At 46.5% G+C, this 22,323-nt stretch overlaps 1 protein-coding gene across 1 annotated transcript; it reads right to left on the bottom strand.

Moving 5' to 3' along the window:
• Positions 1-4,084: 4,084 nt before the first annotated feature.
• On the bottom strand, positions 4,085-4,803 carry LOC121463031 (60S ribosomal protein L13-like). The gene has a single exon (XM_041675063.1). It carries the CDS (start codon positions 4,770-4,772, stop codon positions 4,137-4,139), a length of 636 nt encoding a protein of 211 aa, XP_041530997.1. The 5' UTR covers positions 4,773-4,803; the 3' UTR covers positions 4,085-4,136.
• Between the last annotated feature and the right edge of the window lie 17,520 nt (positions 4,804-22,323).

The raw sequence follows: 22,323 nt of genomic DNA, 5'->3' as shown, positions 1-22,323 counted from the left end.
GTTAAAGAGTAGGGGATTTTACATACTCTCCAAATGGGGAAGGCAGCCAGGCTTATCACGAATTGGAACCCCCATCCAAACAGCATCACAGTGTGCCCAGCTGACGCCACTGATGCTGATAGCCTCCAATTGGCACCCAGCCATCACCTCACCACCAAAGCGGACTCTGTTAAGTCTCCAGTTGTGTGTGCATCTCTTCCTCCTGACTCGGAGCTCATGTAGCCTCTTTTTGGCTGACCCCAGAAGACACAGCTAAATGTTAGCTTTAGGGGCGCTGGGAGAGCCCTGGCTGACATTTTTCTCTATATTGGTAAGATATTTTCTGTTTTGTTTTAAAAAAGCATTTGTTCTTTAAGAATTTTGTACGCGTTTTGGTCATGTGCACCCTTTCTCCACTGACTCTTCCCAGATCCAACCCTGCTTCCATACCCAACCAGCTTTGCCTCCTCTTTTGTTTTCCTCAACCAAGGGCAATTTTTGCTGCCCAAGTATTCTTGGATATGTGGCTTGCTATCATTACTCTGTTTTCTAAAAGGCTCCTAAGGCTGCTAATTCTCCCAAGTAGAAAGGGTGTTCAGTACCTGTGGGGCCACAAGAACAGCGGGGTGTTGAGCTGGTTGATAGCTATTTGAAGACTTGCAGCCAAACACTGTTTACTAATCGGTCTTTTTAAATACCAGGTTTGCATTCACACGATATGACTTTGTGTTTTCATGCTACACAAATGTGATTTTTTAAAAAAATCATTAGCTTGACTAAAGACCCACACTTAGGCTTATTGTATCTTCAGGTGACACAGAGCTAATGGGTAATGACAAACATTCGAGAACAAAATCAAAAATCCCCAAAACTCTTTAAAATGCTGAACCAATGAGCCCTGGTTGGGGGAGAGCAGGGAGACGTGTAGCGTTCTTTCTTAGCATGCACAGAGCACTGGGGACCATCTACAGCCTAGGACAAAACAACAACCCAGAAACAAAAGAAAACATCAGTGGGAAACGGCAGGCTCTGGGGTTATAAAATCCATCTCCTCGGCCATGTAGTTGCTGCTAAGAAACAAGGCGTAGTTTAATGTGGTTGCCAAGAAGGCTAATTAAATCCTAGGCTGCTTACCACATATGTAGTGTTTAGAACAAAGCCTTCTGCCTTGATCTGCATTCGAGAGTGTACAGTTGAACCCTGTGCCAATTTCACAGCACTGCAACCTAGAAGGCGTCCTAGCAGGCTAGGATCTGTCCAGGGATCATCAGGATGGCTGCTCAGCCCGGGCGGGAGGAATGAAGGAACTGGAGGATCTCTGCTGGAGCATAGTCTTGAAGGGAGGGAGGCAGTGGAGGTACCTGTGGTCTCACTGACTTGGGAGGCCAACCAGAAGGATCTCTTGAGTCTAGAGATTCAAGGCCAGCGTGGACAACAGGACTTCATTCCACAAGCAGAGAATTAAAAGCGTGTTTCAGTGGCAGAGACTGCGTATGTCTTTGTACACAGGACCCCCGCTTTGACCCCAGGGTCAAGAGCAGCAGCGACCAAGATAGTGGTTTCTAATTACGGATAGTCTTTCCCATGAAAGATAGGCCGGCAGAAGCAAATTATAGTCCTCAATTGAAAACTTTCATCCAAGCAGTCTGAAGATGGCTCCGCCCATGTGGACAAACAGGCCAAAGGTGAAATTAGAAGGTCAGTATCCAAGGTGCTGGTGAAGGGACGCCAAGCTGTGCATGAAGAAGCGAACTTTCGGCTTTGAGATTCTATGTTTTTCATACAAATATAAGGTATTTCAAGGTAAGAAAGATAGCTCTGGAAACATTCTTCAACCTTTTTTATCCGTTAAGACAGTGTCTCCATATGTAGCCCAGGCTAGCTGTAAATGTCTCATCCTCCTGCCTCAGCCTCCTGAGTGCAGTTATTATTTAAAACGTCTAAACTGTGAAAAGCATTGAAATGTTTCCTGCCTGGGTCGAGGCTGATAAAGACTCAGTAGGAACACACACAGAAAGTTCAAAGGCAGGGAAAACGTGTGACAGTGGGAAGCCTTGGAAGCAGCCACCAGGGTGTCTTCCTGGGCTTGTTTGCTTTGGACTCCGTGAGCATGGGCCACAATAACCAAGAAATAAATTGCTAGTAATTTAATCCCCTTTTAAGAAAGGATTCGGAGCAGGGCTATGGCTGCTCTCCCAGGGAGCAGAGAGTTTTCTGGGTGCCCACATAAGCCAACAAGCTATTCCTTCAGGGCAATCCAACCAGACAACCCATAACCTCTCATTCATTCCGTATTGAATACTTGGGCTACACCCAATGCATAAGAGAACTTGAAGAACATTCCCATTTTACCTACAGGGCTTGTGAGGATTTTATTTCAGTTCCTCCTGAGTCTCGAACCACAGGCCTGTGGGCTGTGGTTTCCTCCTAGAGAGGGGAAAGAGGAACCAGTGAAATTACTGCAGAGAGAGAGAAGGGCATTTTTCTCCAGGGCACTTGGAGAGCCCTGTCTGAGCCTCTTACCCACATACCAGGAAATAAATAGTTCAGAGGCCAAACAAAGAGAAACACCTGCAGGGCTGGACCCAGTCTGGTGTGTGTGTGTGTGTGTGTGTGTGTGTGTGTAGGGGACCGGGGTGAGGAGTGTCTGTCTGTGAGGTGCTCTTAACCATTGCTGAGGGCATTTCTAGATGATGCTTACCACAATGCTGCCTGCTTCTGGGTTCTCGCTGAGATGGAACGGGGAAGAACTCAAGCTTGACACCTTAGGATAGCTGATGCCTTCTGACTTAAAAGCCTCTTGGAATTCCTAGGTCAGTTGGGGATTTTAACTTGCTCAGGTCCCTTCCCCCTATTCTCTCTGCATGAGCCCGGGCTACCCTCTCCTCTGGGTGAGCGCTGGATCTGAACCCCTCATTTCTTGTTCTCCCGCTCACCTTGGCCGTGGATGCTGGTCTTTGTCCCTGTTGCCGTCATCTCTCTCTACATCATCTTCGCTCTTGGCAGATGGGTGGCAGCTCCCTTTTGTTCCAGCCCCACCTTGTTGTGGCTTTTGTCCTCAGTGCTTCCCACGCCTGTCAAAGGTTCGCAGTGCTTTTTTTCCCCGAGTTTTCCATATAGGAGAAAAAGGCAACAGGGCCCTTCCCAGCCAGTCCCCAGGATGCCCTTCCACTCCTCCATGTTCTACAAGAGAGCAAGAGAGGGTTTAGAAGGAAACGAGTCCAAAGTCCTTTCTGCCCCCTTTCTGCTCTACTCCCTTCCTTCTACCTTGTCATCAGGATTTCAGCTCTGGAGGTAGGTCCTTAGTTCCCCTGTAGATACATGCTCATTGTATATTATATATACATATATACTATGAAATATGTAATAGCAGAGTAATACAATACATGTCTATACACTCAGGGCTCTGGTCCACCCAGGATTTTACTAACATCTTAAGATGAAGCCCTTTTGGAATTGAAAACAAAAGCCCCCCTCTCTCTCACACAGCTCTTTCAAGGCGCTCTGACTTCAGATAATTCTAGATTGCCCCTCAGTTTGGAGCCTCCACTGACAGCTTTGTTCTAACCTTTTCCTCGAGGAGTGGACAGCCATGGGGCCACTGGAGGCAGAGTCGGTGACTTTGAGAAAAAAAAAAGAGAGTCTGATTAAAACTTGAACACTATTTTATTTTTTGATAATTTTTATGCTACTCCAATCAAAGGAAGATCAAAATATTTGACTCCAAGTCAAGATGACATCAATCTAGTTGGTCCTAGTACTGGTGCGGCTTAAGTAAGAAAAAGCAGACATCTCCGGTTGGAGGTCAAATGTACTTGCTATGCTTGTTAATATTCCACGATTGTCAAACCTCCCATGAAGAAAGTCTCACAAAGGCTACACAGCCTTCCCCAAACTCGTATGGAAACTCAGGCCGAGTGAGCCCTCTTTTCACGTGTGCCAACTGGTAGATCTTTGAACACAGAGGTCATGCTTTGTTCTGTAGTCTGGCACAAAGGCTTCATATCTCAGGGGTAAGGGCCTTTCTGCTCTCCAAATCTGTCTTGGTCTTGTCTCATGTGGTCTCTACTGTGTTTTTGTTTTGTTTGTTTGTTTGGTGGTTTGGTTTTTTTTTTTTTTGCTTTATGGAAAATTTATTGCAATATTCCAAAAGCACATCACTTTTTCTTCTCAACATCTTGCTCTGCAGCTTCCTTTGCCCTCTTTGCTCGGATGCCAAAGAGCCGGGCATTGGCCCGGGCCATGCGAAGACTGGCAAAAGCCTTGAAGTTCTTCTCTTCTTCTGTGATGACTCTGGCTTTCTCTTTTTTATAAACATTCCGGATGGGCATCACAGGTCCTGTTAGCTGAGTGGCCAATTTAAGTTCTTCAGCCGAACTATCTCCCTTCTTTGGAGCGGTAGGCTTCCTGGGGAAGAGGATGAGCTTGGAGCGGTACTCCTTCAGGCGCTGCACGTTGGCCTGCAGAGACTCGGTGGACTTGTTTCGCCTCCTGGGGTCCACGGAGATGCCGATGGTGCGAGCCACCTTCTTATGGATACCAGCCACCCTGAGTTCCTCCAGGCTGAAGCCCCGGCCAGCTCGGACCTTGGTGTGGTAGCGCACTGTGGGGCACCTCACGATAGGCCTGATGGGTCTGGACGCGGGGCGCGGGGCAATGCGGCGCGCTTTCGCCTGCCGGGCCTTGCGCCTGCGGATCTTGCGTGCCGGCTGGTTGAACCAAGTGTCCACTCGCCGCTGCCAGTCCTTGTGGAAGTGGGGCTTCAAGATCATGCCATTCCGGCTGGGCGCCATGGCTGCCTCCTGTGCAGGGGAACGGCCGAGCGGAAAGGGTGGCTTTGGTTTTTTGAGACAGGGTTTCTCCATGTAGCTTTAGAGCCTGTCCTGGAACTCACTTTGTAACCAGGCTGGCTTTGAACTCACAGAGATCCACCTGCCTCTGCCTCCTGAGTGCTGGGATTAAAGGCGTGCGCCACCACCGCCCAGCTCTGCTGTGGTGTTTTGTAGATACCTCTGGTGGAAATGATGACTCAGTCTGGTGCAAGGTCATTACCCATAATGACTTTGAAATCTGCTCTCCCTCTGGAGCCTTCAACAGAGGTATTTCCACAGTGAGCTCACCAGAGAATGGCCCCCTCATTCCTAGCAGCTTCCTTCTGTTCCTCCCCTAGACACAGGGCCTTGCCAATTTAGGTTTATGTAGGGGTTTGTAGACAGTTCACACCGTTTTGGATTCTGGTGACAGTAGAAAAATTATTCAGGAGGATGCTGCCCTAGGGGACCCCCAAATCATGTGAGCTTGATAAAAGCAGAGGCAGGGGGTGTGGTCACATCACAAAGTGACTGCAATCTAGAGACAGGATTTTCTCCTGTTTCTAGTTGTCATGTGGACGTGCTTTGTGCATGGTTGTGTCACATGTTTGCATGTGTGTGAACACATGTGTAGAAGTGTACACAGACACTGATGCTGGAATCATGGTCACTCTTCCGCCTTCATTGAGTTGGGGCCTCTCAATCAAACCCCACTGACATGATTGGCCTTTCTGGCTAGTTGGCTTGGGGATGCCCTGTCTCTGCCTTCATAGGCTAGACATTCAGGGAGGCTGCCACATTCAGCGGGTTTGCTCTTGGTTTTCATACATGTGTTGGAGGTGTTTTAATGACTGAACCATCTCCCCAGCCCCAAGAGGGTCTTATTTTGAATGAGGGAAAGTGAATTGTACTTAATTTAGCAAACATGGAGAGCACTTTGCTTTCAACAGCCTTCCCAGAACTTTCCATAAACTGAGGAGGTAGAGGTGGACCCAGGTTCTGGAAATCTGAAATTTCCACAGGCCATAGGGATGAGGGCCTTTACCTAGAAGAATGCAGAATTATGTATAAACTTAGTTATGACATACTGAGTAAAGAAATCCAAGCAAATTATATATTATAAAAGTACAACACAACATCATAAAACAGATTGTTTTATGAATTAATTACATGTTGTATAGCTCTTAGACTCTCTCATCCACTTTGTTTGGTCGTCTTTATGAAGAAGAAAATTTTGTAACTTCATGTTGAAGAATCATTGTATCTTCCCCTTCTACAGGGTTGGCTGAAATGTGCTTATATAAAGTTGTAAAGTTTGGCTTGGTGATGTCATTCAAAATTCTAGGGCTGTTTCTGGCTTTGGAATAATTTCATCAAGTTCTTTTTACTGCAAACTGTAACATTTGAAAGAACGTTCCCCAGACTGCCTTTGACTCCACCTTTCAAGCTGCTTTAGGTTTAGAGCCAATGATTGAGGTGCACAAGGCTGTTACACATTTATACTGTGATGCAGGCTGACCTTCATAACGATGCAGGGTGAGCGGTAACAGGGCCTGGGACCCTCCCTGGACGCCATTTGCTGCATCGGAATGACTGGCGATAACTCCACACAGGGACATTTCTGCAATCAGAGATCAGGTCTCACAGCACATTGTCCGCAGTCCCTTAACTTCACCTCACCATGACAGTGTTAAGAAACTCAGGTCAGGTGACTGCTCCCTGGACTCTGGATGCTAACCTCGCTGTGTGTTTCTTCTGTGTGTGTGTGTTTTTTTTTCCTTCTTTGAATGACTGGTCAGACTTGGTGCTTTGTGATTGGTCCATGAACAAAGGGTGCACTCTGACACATATAAACACAGTGACACTCCTGGATTCAGTGCTAGAGCTTGGAGGAGAGCACACCCACTGAGAGGCCGCCATGGTGGCATTTCCTGGAGGAATTACAGTTGTTACACTTTAGGGTGTATTTTACATTGCCTGGGAAAGTTAATGTGTTTCACGGTTGCTACCAGGAAAGGACTTGGGCCCTGGGAGATCTTGACTCAACAATGACTGTCTTAAGAAACAGTCAATGGCTTTATGACTACCTAAGGGACCATTAAAGAGGTTAAAAAAAACACACAGAGCTAATGTGAATGTACCTTTTCTCCCTTCTATCCAGAAGGGAGCAGATAAGGATGCACAGATAGGGGATCTGTTCCTTAATGAGTTCATTGCTAATTAATATCAAGGCCATTAGGATGCATGAGAAGTCACTGTGGAGCAGTGAGCTGAGTGGCTACAATACACAGCTAGTCCCATCACTGACCTTCCGTTTTTTGTGACTGTTTCAAGTGTCATTCCCTTTAATGCCACCTGGATTTTAGGAATGATGCATGATTACCTCCCACCCCCTTTCCTCCCTATTCTCTCTTCCCTTTGAATTGCTGCCAAAGTAACTAGAGTCATATAACTTTAGAGCTAGGAGCCCAGGGAGGGAGTTTAGAATGCTGATGAGGCGTCCATGAGTGTGACTTAGCAAGCAGCCTCTGAGCAGCACTCTGTGGCTGGGCCCACACACTAACTTTGTATTAGCTGATGCTGGCAGAAGCTTGTGTTGGAAGGGCTGGGACTTTCTGTGCTCTACCACGCAAGATAAAAACCCAGCAAAGGGGTGTTGATTTCATTTAGAAAGCCTCTGGGTTTTATTAGATACCAAACAGATCGTGCCATTCGCAAGGCCTGTGACACTTGAAGATGTTAGCTAGGATTTTTAACACGCCAGACAAAGTCTGAGAAACACCTAACCAAACAAGGCCAGGGCTTTGGAAGCAGGAGATATCTGCATGTAATGACCCTGGTGTCTGTCACCTGTGGTTTCTTCCTTTCTTTGTGTTGCTGGCTCCGAACATTAATTATGCCACATCCTCATTTTGTCCTTAGAATACCATTATTATAATACTATGTGTTATTGGGACAAGAAGTGGATGAGAAGGTAAGCAGGGTCATTACTCCCAAACCTCCTGGCTTTTGTTTCGAACTTTAGCATTTGTATTCGTGACTTTTGGTGACCTCATTGAGGACAGAGTGGTGACAGTATCCCACAGTTTTAAATCTGAAATCCCAAGTCTTCAAATATTTTGGGGTAGAAAACAGAACACATCCTGTGGATTTTTCCCACACTCTCTAAGATCTAGTACATTTACAGTGTGTATCAGGAGGCATGGCCATCCTCTTCCTTGCGGCAAAACTAATAATATTCATGAGGAAGTCATTTCCTGTGCTGCTAACTGCACAGCCAGGCTCTGTTCCTATGCCCTGACCTCCCAAATAAGCAACAACACCCTATAGAAACTGAGTCTGCTTTATTGACAATCGATATAAATCTGTGTTGGGCAATGGTGGTGCACACCTTTAATCCCAGCACTTGGAAGGCAGAGGCAGGGGGATCTCTGTGAGTTCAAGGCCAACCTGGTGTACAGAGTTAGTCCTAGGGCAGCCAAGGCTACACAAAGAAACCCTGTCTCAAAAAAACCCCACAAATATGTGTGTGTGTGTGTACACACACGTATATGTATGTATATATGTGTGTGTATGTATGTATGTGTGTATAAACCCATGCATTGAGTCTATGCTGGCATTGTAAGTCATGATAATGGAACACTAGGGCATTTGTACGCTGTGATGGACACATTATTTGCCATAGACAAGAAGATAATATTTGTTCTAAAACATTATCCATGTTTAGTATGAAGGAAAATACACAAAAAAGTGGTGAGCAAGAGCTACCGAAGAAATATGTATTGGTAACTTTCCAAGGCTCTTCAATAGAAATGAGAATTCAACAATGATGACGGGCAAAGCCTAAGACCCCAGGAGGCAATGTTCTCCTCAGGGTCCCAGGAAGCAGAAAACAAGAGCCACAGCCATATGGGCTTTTAAAATCTCTGATCACGAATCTCCCTGAGTGAAATTTGGGACTCAGATGCTTCAGTGGAAATGAAGCAGACTTTAGGAGGTCTGGTTTCAAGGGTGCTCCGAGAGCTGAATGTTAAATTTTTATTTGTTCCAGAAAGTGCTGGCAACTTGGTACAGCAAATTTGATCAGCACCATACGTCCGACCTGTCGCGGTAATGGTGCCATGAATGTGACTAGGCTGCAAAGCAGCTTGTGTTCTGAGGGAAGTGACAGGCACGGGAAGAGGAGCCTGACTTGTGCCTGTGGGAAAGGGTGCCGAGACTGGCAGATCAGCACCTTGGCTGAAGAAGGGGTTGATCAGGGGCTGGCAGAAAGAATGGCGACTTGTGACGGAGGAGACAGTGATCTAGAGAAACCTGGATCAGAAAAGACACACAAAGCCCCAAGATAAAGCATCTACTTCCTCTACATGGGGACTGGTGGAGAACACAAAGGAGCCCTTTGTGGGGATCATGGGGAGGACTCTGTCTCAGGGGGTCCTGATCTGTGAACTAGATAGAGCCTTTAGAATTCAGAGGCAAGCTTGCGTCTGCTCCTTGAAAGCTAAGAGCATTTCCTTAGGTTCTGAATTGAAAGAAATGACCCAGTCCCCTTCTTTCCCAAGACTGTCTTCTTATTTATTATGTATACAATATTTTGTCTGTGTGTATGCCTGCAGGCCAGAAGAGGGCACCAGACCTCATTACAGATGGTTGTGAGCCACCATGTGATTGCTGGGAATTGAACTCAGGACCTCTGGAAGAGGAGACAATGCTCTTAACCTCTGAGCCATCTCTCCAGCCCCAGACCTCTCTTTAAATTGGGACTTCAGTGTGAAAAGCAGTTCAGTGGAAGATTGTTATTAGCATGTGTCTCACCTGGAGTCTTCGTTGGGGTTTTTTTGCTGTAAAGAGACATCATGATCACGGCAACTCTTAGAAGGGAAACATTTCATTGAGGTGGACTCTTACAGTTTGGAGGTTCAGTCTGTTACCATCATGGCAGGAAGCATGGCAGCATGCAGGCAGACGTGGTGCTGGAGCTGAGTCCTTATATCTTGACTCAGAAGCAACAGGAAGTCAACTGATTGTCACACCAAGGGAAACTTGAGCAAAAGGAACCTCAAAGCCCATCCCCACAGTGACATACTTCCTCCAACAAGGTCACACCTCCTAATTGTGTCACTCCCTTTGGTGGCCACTTTCTTTCAGATCACCACACCTGTGTTGGTGTGGCTCAGGTTTACTGGACATTTTTGACAAAGGCCCGTGAAGGAAGGACAAGTAGAAAGAAGGGATTGTTGTTGGCTTCAGGAAGTGCTAGTTCCCAATGGCACAGGTGCCACAGAGAATGCTTTGAACCCACAGAAGACGCCCTCAGTTACCCAGACAAAATCAGCGGAGGGTAGAAATATTCTAGAGGACTTACTTATCATCTGAGCCGTTTTCTACCTTTCCCAGGTCACAGGGTCTCAGTGTTATGGGGAAACATCGGTTCCCTGAGAATCCCAGCATGCTTTGCTATGTGTGATAGACACATACTAGTTGACAACGTGACAGGATCTTGAATCACCCATGTGACACACCTGTGGGCATGTCTGAGAGGATGTTAATTGAGGTGGGGAGACTCACCCTAACTGGTGGGTCTGACTGAATACAAAGGAAGAAGAATGTTGAGCACCAGTGGTGCAGGAGAATTGTTTGTATTCTGTCAATTATGTTAAAAATAAACGCTGATTGGCCAGGCAGGAAATATAGGTGGGAAAACCAAACAGGAAACAGAAATGATGTAATGAGAACAGGAGAATTCTGGGAAGGAGGGAGTTGATTTCCCCCACTCCTGCCCAGATCACCAAAGCAGCAGGATGTAATCTGCCTCACTGAAAAAGGTACTGAGCCACATGACTAACATAGATCAGAAAAATGGGTTAATCAAGATCTGAGAGTTAGCCAGTGAGAGGCTAGAGCTAATGGGCCAGGCAGCTTATAATTTATGGAAACCTATGTGTGATTTTCTTTGGGGCTAAACAGTTGTGGGGTACCGGGCAGGACAGAAACCACAACTACAAACAGGCCTGACCCATCCATGTTACACACCAGGATCCAAAGCTCTCCACTTCCTGACTGGACACATGTGGCTAACTTGCTCATGTTTCTGCCACCATGACCTCCCCACTATGATAGACTGAACCCTCAAACTAGGAGTCAAAATAAAACATTCTGTGATGGTTTAAATGAGAATGGGCTCCCTGGGCTCATCTTTTTGAATATTTGGTTCCTAGTTAGTGAAACTGTTTGGGAAGCATTTGGAGGTGTGGCTTTGCTGGAGTAGGCATGGCCTCATTAGAGGAAGTGAGTCGCTAAGATGTCTCTCTCTCTCTCTCTCTCTCTCTCTCTCTCTCTCTCTTCTGCCTCCCAGTCAGAACATAAAGGTCTCAGCTACTGCTCTAGCACCTTGCCTGTCTGCATCCTGCTTTTATGCTCATAGATCACCTGAAACCACAAGCAAGCCAGTTAGATGCTTTATTTTATCAGAGTTGTCTTGGCCATGGTGTCTCTTCACAGCAATAGAACAATGACCAAGATGGCTTCCTTTCCTAAGCGCTCTTTAGTGAGTATTTTGTCACAACAATGAACCCAGTTACTGGTTACAAGATGATTGCTCAGAAGAGCACTATATATAAAAAGCTATAATGACCCTGTTCAGAGGACCGAGCCTGAGCTCAGCACTGCACAGAGACAAGGCTCCTCTGTTGCCATGTTTGAGTAACAAATAACTCTGGAAGCCAGTGGGGGCTTGAGACTTCCTGAGCTGGGACTGACCTCCACAGGACTATTATAGACATTATGCAATGCACATCCTGAGAAAAGAGTTTACTCTCCCCCTTTCTGTCCCATGCCCTCGGGTCCCCCACATGGCCTTTTGTTCTTGGAAAGGACAGGAACTCTGAAGGCTGGGTCGCGCCATTGCTTCCTCGGGTCATCTTCCCAGACATGTCTAAGCCTCAGAATCTTTGCTCTGTTTTGCACATCTTGTTTGGAAAGCTTTTAAGCAGTAATATGGGATAACTGTATTTCCAGCACACAGAAGAGCATAGAGAGTAAGACAATATCAACCACCCACCGTCCGTAGTTTTAAAAAATTAACTGTTTGCCTCACTGTGTTTTTATAATTGTTAGAACAAAATCCTTGCATATTGGGAAAAGCACCAACAATTCCAGTTGGTTTCTTGCTTCTTCGGAGTCTTCAGGCGATGACAACTGTGGATTTGTGTATAACACCAGTGATGGCTAATCTTGGTTGTCTTGACATAACTGGAGAGAGGGAACCTCATTTGAAGAATAGATTGCCTGTGAACATGTCTATGGGACATGGTGTCAATTGCTGACAGATGCTGGAAGGCCCAGCCCTCTGTGATGGTACCATCCCTAGGCAGTTGGGCCTGGACTGTATAAGAAGGACTAGCCGAACATAATCCAAGAGCAAGCCAGAAACCAATGTGCATCCGAAGTCCCAACCTCACTTTTGCCTCCAGGTTTTTCACCTTCCTGGCTTCTCTGAATGATGAACCGTAGCCTGTAAGCTGAAATAAATGATTTTCTCTCCGAAGTTGCTCTCGGTCATTATGTTGATCACAGCCACAGAAAATGACTAGGGCAGCACCTGAGTCCCAGATCTCTGCTCAGTCGCACGATTGCCAATAAAACATTCATTCATTCTTTGGACAAATCTTCTCAAACTGCCATTGCAAATCTTGCTCTGCCACGTTGCCAAATGGCCATGGGATGAGTACGCATTCCAACCCAATTTAAGAGCTCTGGGTCTCCGAATGCAGCAGGAAAGGTGTACCACAACCTACTTGAAAGTTTGCTCCAGAGAAGAAGATACTATCATTTTATTTCGATGAAACAACTCTTTGAACATCGCTCAAAGAATTTTAGTGTTCAGAACTGCTGAACTCCTGGGAAGCTAAGCATCAATTCACCACTACTGCACAGGCTACGCAGGGGTTTATTAGGAGGTAGCTCTCTTGGTTCTTAGGCATGGATTTCCACTTCAGTTCATCTCCACTAAAATGTACTGTAAACGGTTCAAGCTTGAAATGCCTGGGGCCGAACGCCTTCTCTTTCCATCCAATTATCTCCTCTTTCCGAATCCTCTCACCACCCCCATGATTCCCACCCCATCTACCATGCATGATTCTTCCAGCTACCCTCACTCAAAGCCCTGGAGCTGTCTCAATTCTCTTGTCTCATTTGCTTTTGAGATTCCATAGTTCCCTAAATTCTGGAGTTGCTCCTAACAATATTTCTTGTAGTTGCTAGTTCTAATTCCACAGCCACTATTCAAGTTGGGACATTTCACAGCATTTGGGTTTGACAATTGCAGCAAATTTTGCCCTTTTACCTTCTTCTAACCTATTAGCGACATCTGAGAAATGTCAAGGGAGGATTTTATGTGATCCTACTCAGCATAAACTCTTTGGTTCCCATTTTTTACTGTGGAATATCATATTGTTGTCTTCCGCAATCTCCGTATGTCCACCTTTTCAGACACTCACACTGCCAACTCATGTACCGTGGCCACAGAGCTCTGTTTATTTTACTCCTCTGAGCTTGCCCGCAGCACTCACTTAAATACAGGATCTCACTCTGCCTTCCAAGATGGCCTCAAACTCATGGCAATCTGCCTGCCACATGCTGGGATTACAGGCATCTGCACCCATGCCCGGATTCCTGTTCAGTTAGTTCCTCGGTCTGAATCTTTGGTCCCCTCCTCCAGGAAACTAGCTAGTCTTCATTGGGTACTTAACACAAGCTGGATCAAAAGATACAGCCTATGGCAGAACAGAGAGCAAAACAGCGATAGGGCTTGCTCACCCAAACCTTCCAAACCCCATGGAGCAGTAGAGAAAGCAAGAGGAAGCCGGCAGTTGGCATGCCAGGCTGAACAGAGCCAATGGCCCCAGCTCCAGGCAGGTGGGCATTCCAAACTGGCTTCCCAGGCATGACCTAGTCTTTCTGACAGCTAGGTCAAGAAGAGGGGAAGAACTTGAGAGCGGAGGAAACTGTGCTTCTCAGACCCCACCCATGCTTTGGCACCCACTTCTAATACCTTCTTCACTGCGTGGGTGGGGTGCTGTGTGAGCAGAGGCTCCAAGTCATACAGGTCTAAATTCTAACTAGAACCCTGCTGCATGCTGCTCGAGTGAACAACTGTGCAAAAGGTAGGCAATCTTACCGGCTGTAGGCTTCCTTACTTGCAAAGGTGCTAACTCTATTAGCACAAATTCCACTCATTCAATAAATATTTGTAAAGTGTAAGGGCAAGATGCTCTTCATGGTGATGAGGAAAACATGGAAAAATGACAGACACCTACATATGACATTAACAGTTTGCTGGGGGGGGGTGCAGACAGTAAGAGAACAAATGTATACACTGTAGAACAAAATTGAGGGTGGTACATTCTCTTGAGAAAATGAATCAGACAGGGAGTATGGAGTATACGCAAAAAGTTTCCGTTCATTCATTGGTTTCTTTATTCTTTAACACATCTGCTTGCTTAAATGAATGGTGTTGAAAGCCTTCCGTAGGCAGACACTGTTCCAGGACCCAGGGTGATAGCAGAGAACACAGGAAAACACTTGCCCTTACGGAGCAAACACTCTGATAGAAGAAAGAGGATAACAAATAGGACTTAGGAAAAAGAGGACCGTTGGGAGGGAGAGATGTGGGTGCTGATCAGGGAGATGGGGAGATGAACACACGCGGCCTAGTGGAAAAGCAAGAGTGAGGTGGAGAAAATATTGGCTCACTTGGAAAAGTGCCTGCCACAGAAACCCGAAGACCCGAGTTCAGATGCCCAGAAACCATACGAAAAGCCAGGCACAGAGGTTCACATCTGCAACCCCAGCCCAGGGCGGGGGCTCAGAGAAGGCGGGAAGTACTTTGCGATGAGCTCTTTTAATTATCACCTTGATGGGATAAAGGGCCACCTGGGACACGCACCTACGTCTTTGATGGTATTTCTGGAAGTGTGGCTAAGGAGGGAAGGGTGAGTGGCGCTGTCCTGTGGACTTGGGTGACGCATTGAATAACCGGGGAAAGCAAGCTGAGCACCAGCGTTGACTCCTCTCCTTCCTGACTGCTGACGCAGTGTGACCAGCTGCCTCACACTTGGACTGCCACACCTCCCCTTCCACGCTAGGCTATATCTCTTCTTAAACTGTCAGGCAGAATAAGCCTTATCTCCCTTACATTGCTTCTCGTCAAGCATTTGGTCACAGCAATGAGAAAATTGATTTATACTTGAAGGGACCAAGGAAGGAAAATTTGAGACGAATAAACAAAAAGGCGTTTGAACAAGTCCCTGGCGCGGTCTAGGGTCAGGAGCACTCGAGCTGGTCAGCTCCATGAGTATCACAATTCCTAGGCTCGGGGGCAAGAGGAAGGTTGTGACATCCCTCTGGAGGGAGACTGGACCTTGTCCACTGCAGTTGCTGAATTATGTTTGCTTGAATGCACGAGAGGAAAGGAAGACACTATAATCAGTCGTGGAAACCCCTCCAATCAGTTTCCTGCTCTCCTTCCCTTCCAAGGAAGAGATCCTGGCCAAGACACTCCTGCCGTCAGAGGGAGGGAAGTCGACGTCTGTATGCTCCACCAGCTAGTTAACCTTTCGTGGCTCTTCACCAAGTGTGGCTCCACCTGCCGTGGAATCGGCAGGGACAAACAGTGGAGAAACAGAAATACCTGGACCATATCCCAGACCCTCTCACTCTTAATTTCTACGGGGATATTCTGGGATCATTGTGTAACGGACACGTTTTCCGAGTCCGTGGAAACAAATCCGTAAGCACTACCGACATTGAAGAAGGTGACCCCTTGTTGACATCCTCCCTAAGCAACGGCTCATTTCTGGCCACGAGGTGGTGAATTACAACCGCTCTACAATTTTATGATAATGTGTGCTCATCACCTAGTCAAAGCGCTGCAGCTGAGTTAGTCCCAGGCTGGCTCACATCCCTACGCACATTGTCAGGGGACCGCTTCAGCCCAGGGCCTCTTGCCAAATACCACTCACTGGAACTTCTGCAGCTTGAGAAGTCTGAGGGAACACATCCATGCGGCTCCTCTTCTTATTCTAGAAGGCTCCAAACAATGAGTACAGTGCCATCCTTCCAACACTCTTAAGAAACAGGGGTAGCGCACCTCTTCCGCGATGCCGACGGAAAGACCTCGGTTTCTCCACATAACTACAAGTAGGCCTAAGAGACACACTGACTTTTGGCAACATTTTTCCCCCCAAAATAGACCCTTTAGAGCCCATCTTCCCATGCCACTGAGACGCCAACTCCATGGCAGTGTTCCCATGTCTTCCATTGCTTTCTCCCCAGAGCCTAGAAGACTATCTCACACAGTAGCCATTCGATAAATGAATTTCACTTCCTGAAGTCAAGAGCGGCATTTGCACACATCCCCATCTGTGGAGAATCACGGTTTCCTGTAGTCTCCTCCTGCATTCCTCTGCCCTCCCGGTAACGACCCCTGTATAAATCTGTGCAGCCTTCGCTTTACATGTAACTTTCTGGTGACCCCATAAAAAATTGGCAGAAATGCTCGAAGAGGATGATATTGTAATTGGTCTTGAGGGGGATCCACGGAGGGATAAATTTCACATTATTCATGTTTCCAGATGGGCCTTGGTCCCCAGGGCGGTCATTCCACAACCTTTTCTCAGCATTAAGTTTACTCCAAGAAATATAAATAGTGATTTAGGGCTTGATTGCTCCCCACAAAGGGCTCCCCTGCCTTGGTGCAGGGTGGGAAGTAGGGTAGAGGAAAACGCAGCTGGGAAGGAGGATGGTGGCCTGGGGTCCACAGGGAAGGCTCTGCGTGTGAGCAATTGGTCTGCAGGGTTTCTCTAGGGGATGAGAGCTGAGGGTGGGAAGCAGTGGAAGGGGCAGGAGACCAGCTAGAAGGGGCTTGTGGCAGTCAGTGGCAGGCAGTTCCCGGAGCTAAGAGCAGGAGTAAGCCTTAGAAGCTGGCATGCTCAGGTTGGATTAGATGGTGGCCAGTCCCTGCCCTTCCCACTAAGCAGTCTGTAAGCCTCCAGGCTAGTGTCCAAATCTATACTGCCAACCCTGATGATGAGTGGGGGTGACAGATGTCACAAATTGCCCTCCGATCCCTAAGGCCACTTCCAGGTGCTGCTGAAGATGGATTGTAGTATTGTGCTTTGAACTGTAATGCTCACTAGCCTTTAACATTTCTTGCATGTGCGTGTGTGCGTGTGTGTGTGCCCAGACATGCCTGTGTGTGGAAGCCAAAAGACACCTTTTTGGGGTTCAAATTTTGCTTTCCACTTTGTTTTTAAGGCAGGATGTCTCTCGTCTCTGAAGCTCTTTGTAGGCAGGATGGCTGACCCACAAGCTTGGGGGTGACTCTTCTCTCTGAACATTCTACTCACAATGAGTGCTGGTGTCACAGACGTGTGCGTCCAGCTTTTGTTTTCGCTGTTTTTTTACTTTTAATGTCCCAGAGATCAAATTCAGGTCGTCAGGCTTTCCTGACAAATACTTTACCTCCTGAGCCGCCATCCTGCCCGGGACTGTCAAGGTAACATGCTGGGTAGGGTTCTGCTCTGAGAGCCAGGGGGTACATACAGCATGAACACAAAGTGTACCAAGGGGCATTTTTCACAAATAAATTCTCCACGGCTTAGCCTCAAGTTTTGCCTCTTGTCTCCTAGTGCTTCCAAATGATACACTCAAGACAGATAGGTCAAGATTCTTTTTCCAGAGCTCTCAAATCTAGAATCAGTGGAATCCCGGTAATGTAAGGATATAATGGTTCAATTCATGAGAGAAAACCATCCGGCTAAACCCTCAACTGGAATCTCCCCATGAACCTGGGTAGATTCTAAGCTCTTTCGTGAAGAGCGATATTATGAGGTTGCTGTAACACCTTGCAGCCCTTGCTTGCTTTTGGGCTCTGCAGTGTCCATTAGCTCCGCAACCAAAGTTGTTGCTGTTTTTTAAATCATGACTCAGCTGATAATTCTCCAACAATTTCTTATAGCCATCGTGAATTCTGTCTCCTCACAGCTTCTGCACGGCTCAGAAGGGCGTGGTTCTGCTTGTATGTGTGAGTTTTCCAGAAGCTTTCTCTGGTCTACAGTAAGCCTGGATCTCTTCTCACTCTGTCCTTGCTCGCGTCACCACCTGTCATTCAGGGCTCAGCTCAAATAGTTCCCTGGAGAATTTCCTAGCTGCTCTGTCTCACATAGATCATAACCTTTGCCCCAGCACCTCTTTATCTCTGCAGCTCATTTCATATTCTTTTTGTTGTTGTTGTTTTGTTTTTTGTTTTTCGAGACAGGGTTTCTCTGTAGCTTTGGAGCCTGTTCTGGCACTAGCTCTTGTAGACCAGGCTGGTCTCGAACTCACAGAGATCCGCCTGCCTCTGCCTCCCGAGTGCTGCGATTAAAGGCGTGCGCCACCACCGCCCGGCTCATTTCGTATTCTTTTTTTTTTTAAATATTTATTTATGATGTATACAATGTTGTGTCTGTGTGTATGCCTGCTGGCCAGAAGAGGGCACCAGACCTCATTACAGATGGTTGTGAGCCACCATGTGGTTGCTGGGAAATGAACTCAGGACCTTTGGAAGAGCAGGCACTGCTCTTAACCTCTGAGCCATCTCTCCAGCCCCCTCATTTCATATTCTTACAGCAAGAATATTATGGCAATTTATAGTAATAAACATTTATTGAATAAATAGATATGTATCACAGTTTCTAAACCCCATAGGGTTTGGGGGACATGTCTGTGACTGTTACCATCTTACAGATAGTTTGACAGCACTTAACACCATACGTATGAATTTTTGCTAATTTAACCTGAACCAAGAACTAGATCTGTGACTGGGGACCCTAGAATCCCCTCTTTGTGCCAGATAGAGACTCAGGAAGAGGAATTCTCGGTGACGCTGGTTAAGATTGCTAATTTCCTAGTCGAGGCTGGACCTAGGTGACAGAGCACTCGCTCAGCCTGCGCCAGTCCTGGGGTTCAGCCCTCACCACTAAAGAAAGAAACTGCCAGGAACATGGTGCCGTCTCTTCTTTCCTAACTGGAAATGCAGCGTGTGAAGGCTCAGGGGCATGCTGCCAGCCAGGACCATAAAGAACAAGTAACGGGAGCAGGGCTGGCTGAGACATGACGGAAGGGTGATGGCACAGCTGTCCTGAGCTGGGTGTCATCCAGAGGCTGACTTCTGCCCTTCCCTGATCTGTTCTGTAGCTACGCTTGCTGGATTGACAGCCTCCCTGTTGAAAACTGACAAGGAGAAAATTAAAGCTTGCCTCTCTTGCTGGTCACACATGAATAGCCAACGAGGTCTCAGCAGCTGGTTCAAATTCAGATTTCCCTTGTCAGGTTTTTAGCAACTGCGAAGATCAGGTTAACGTCAGTCCCCCTTCCCTGGGCTGACTAGCGAGCAGCATTTGCATTTCTTTGTAATGCGCCCCTCACCTTCTGTTCCATCGACAGCGCAGTATCAGACTCACACTCTGTCTTCACAGATTTTCCATATTGGAAAGCACACATATAAATACAGACACAGAGAGATGCTATGCCTGTGTCCAACCCTCTTAACAACTTAAGGTCAAGGATTATTTTCTTTTCTCAGAACCCAGTGTCAACAGAAGAAGGTTTGTCAATCACTAGGAATTTGAGTGTTTGCTAACCCTGCAAGAATGGAAAATTCCGAATGCTGTGAAAGAGTCTACTGTCTGTGCGGATTCACTCATGGATCCTAAACCAGACGGCGGTTCCACTGCTTCCTGGAAAGGAAGACATCAGCCTTGGCATGTTTCCACGCCTCTGAAAACCTGGCAGTGCTGTCCGGGTCCCGTCTCCCTCAGCTCCGTCAAATGATCAGAGCTGCAGCAGACAGATAACCTTCATCCCCTTCTTCATGTCTCGTTCTGACCCACGCCACACACACAATGGTGAAGGACACCGTGTCCTGCCAGCTGTGCCCACCACCTTCTTTCCAGAGCGGAGGAAGAACCGAGGGGAGAATTAAGAAGCAAGTCAAGCCTTCACAAGCCAAGCCCCAGGAACATTGCATCCTGCCCCCTGCATAGGGATGAGAATTAAAGAACAGGATGGGAATTCTCTTCACCTCCAAGCCACTCAGGAGAGAGGCTCCCCTGAGCCTTACAGGGAACTTGTTTTTGACCCGAGGGTCAGACAATAACTTGCCAGGAATTTTAATTGGCTGCCAAGAAATTGCTAAATTCGTTTCTAACTTTGACAGAAAGAGCTAAGTGTTAAAGAAATGAGCTGAGCAGGGAGATTTTTTATTTGTTTGTTTTGCTGTTCTCCATTTTCTTTTTCTTTTTTCTCTGCTCCTCTCTCCTCCTCTTCATTCCTTCCCATTTTTTTCTCTTTCTTTCTTTCTTTCTTTCTTTCTTTCTTTCTTTCTTTCTTTCTTCTGTCTCTCCTTTCTCCTCCCCTTGTAGTGACATTTTATTTGTATTTTAATAAATAAAGCTTGCCTGAGGATCAGAAGAGTAAAACAGCCACACTGGCCAACCTTACAGACCAGGCAGCGTTGACACACACCTTTAATCCCAGTAGCCAACTAGCTTGCCTTAGAAACCAGGCGGTAGAGGAGTGTGCCTTTAATCCCAGAACTAGAGAGGATTATAAAACAGGAGGAGACAGCTCCTAGTTTCCTTCTCGTTCTGAGATTCCTGGAGGTAGGAATGCCATTTTTGGACTGAGGTAGAGGTAAGAGACAGTGACTGTCTGTTTTACTGTTCTGACCTTCAGACTGAATCCCAGTTTCTGTCTCTGGGTTTTTATTAATCATGTTTAATTCCTTCTCCGTTCCAACTTTCTTCTTTCTTTTCTTCTTTCTTTCTCCTTCCTTTCCCTCTCCTCTGTCCCTTCCTTCCCTCCTTCCTTCCTTCCTTCCTTCCTTCTTTCCTTCCTTCATTCTCTCCTTCCTACCTTCCTTCTTATTTGTCTGTCTATCTTTCTGTCTGTCTCCTCCCATCCTCTCTCTCAATTCTTCCTTCCTTTTCATGAGCATGACCCTGCAATGCTGAAAGCTAATGAGTGAGTGATAACTGACCACACAGAGCCACAAAAAAGTCTGAGCAGCTGCCAAGGCCATCTTGGATTATAAATCTCTCATGTCAACAAGTGTGCTAATCTGTTCCTGCCTACAACTTCCCCAATCTACTTTGTGGTGCTGTGCTCACTCAAGACAGGCGGGAATGACTGAAGTGTTAGCAGACCAGACCATTTCCTGTCATAGCAGTTGAATGAGAACTGTTAGGGTCCTGGAGAAGTCCCATAAAAGACCACCATGCACATACACAATCAATAAGAGTGTTTATTATACCATCGTGCATGTGGGGGGTCACTTATCTGTACAAAATGGCAATGACCCTGAGAGGAACGTGTGGGCTCCTTTTAAGCACAGCTAAAGGGGGTTTTAGGAGCAATTAGGTCATCTCAAAGTTAATTGGTTAAGCAAGCATCAGTTATATTTGTATATTTCTAATTGGCTGAGGTTTAGTTTTATCACTTTGGACACATATGTATAAGCTTGGATATGATTCAGAAGGGGTTGCTGCATTTGTCCTTGAGATACTGTGAGGCTGACTTAGGCCCTCTGTTTTCTTTCTTGGCCACGAATGTAAGGGTACAGCGGATAATTGGCTCTTTGTTGGGAGAGACACCTGTGTGTTCTTCTCAGTTGAAAAAGTGGGAGAATTTAACTGCTTCAAAAACCAAACCCATTTGCCTTCAGTCTGAAGAACTGGTGTTCCAAGTCACCAACCTCACTTTCCATCCTTGTGGGTGTCAGAGGACACGTACATCATTGTCCACTCTTGACTTTTTCTCTGCTCAAATACCTATTTTCTCCTCTTATTCCTACTTGATATCATTCATATTTATACATGTATAGAAAATATATATAATATAATATAACATAAACTATATTTAAGACTTACGCTTGAATTACCAAGCATTTAAACATCTGTAAAGGTGAGCTTGCTCCTTGGAGCCTGTGATGAACAACAGCCACTGCCCATCTCATCACATGCTCTACAACTCTTTGCATTGACCATTTTATTGTCGTCATGAAAGAAACATCCTCACTGGGTGATGCATTCTTGTAATCCCAGCACTGGGTGGCAGAGGTGGGAGACTCTGCAGTTCAAAGGCATCCTGGGCTACCTAGGCTACTCTGTCTCAAAAACAAACAAACAAAAACAAAAGTCAGGGTTTTGGCTGTGGCTTGGTTGGTAGTGTCCATGCCTAGCGTGCACGGAGCCCTGAGTTCCAGTCTTAGTCCCTCATAAACTGTTCATGTTAGACCACACCTGTAATCCCAGCACTTACTTGGAAGGAGGATGCAGAAGGAAGTCATTCTCAGCTATAAGGAGTTCTGGGCCAGTCTAGGCTATATGAGACCTTGTCTGAAAAACCAAAACCAATATAACAACCCCAAAAGAACAAAGGCCAGGGTTGTAACTCAGTTACAAAGCCATTACCTAGCATGTATAAACCTAGG

This window comes from Microtus oregoni, unplaced genomic scaffold (genome assembly GCF_018167655.1).
Source record: "Microtus oregoni isolate MIOR12 unplaced genomic scaffold, Mior012 000025F_ref0000491, whole genome shotgun sequence".
NCBI lineage: Eukaryota > Metazoa > Chordata > Mammalia > Rodentia > Cricetidae > Microtus > Microtus oregoni.
The sequence above is the reverse complement of the archived record's forward strand: the minus strand, read 5'-3'. Positions and strand labels throughout refer to the sequence as shown.

Excerpts from the sequence above, each read along its gene's own strand:
- LOC121463031 (XM_041675063.1), bottom strand. The coding sequence starts at position 4,772 with ATGGCGCCCAGCCGGAATGGCATGATCTTGAAGCCCCACTTCCACAAG.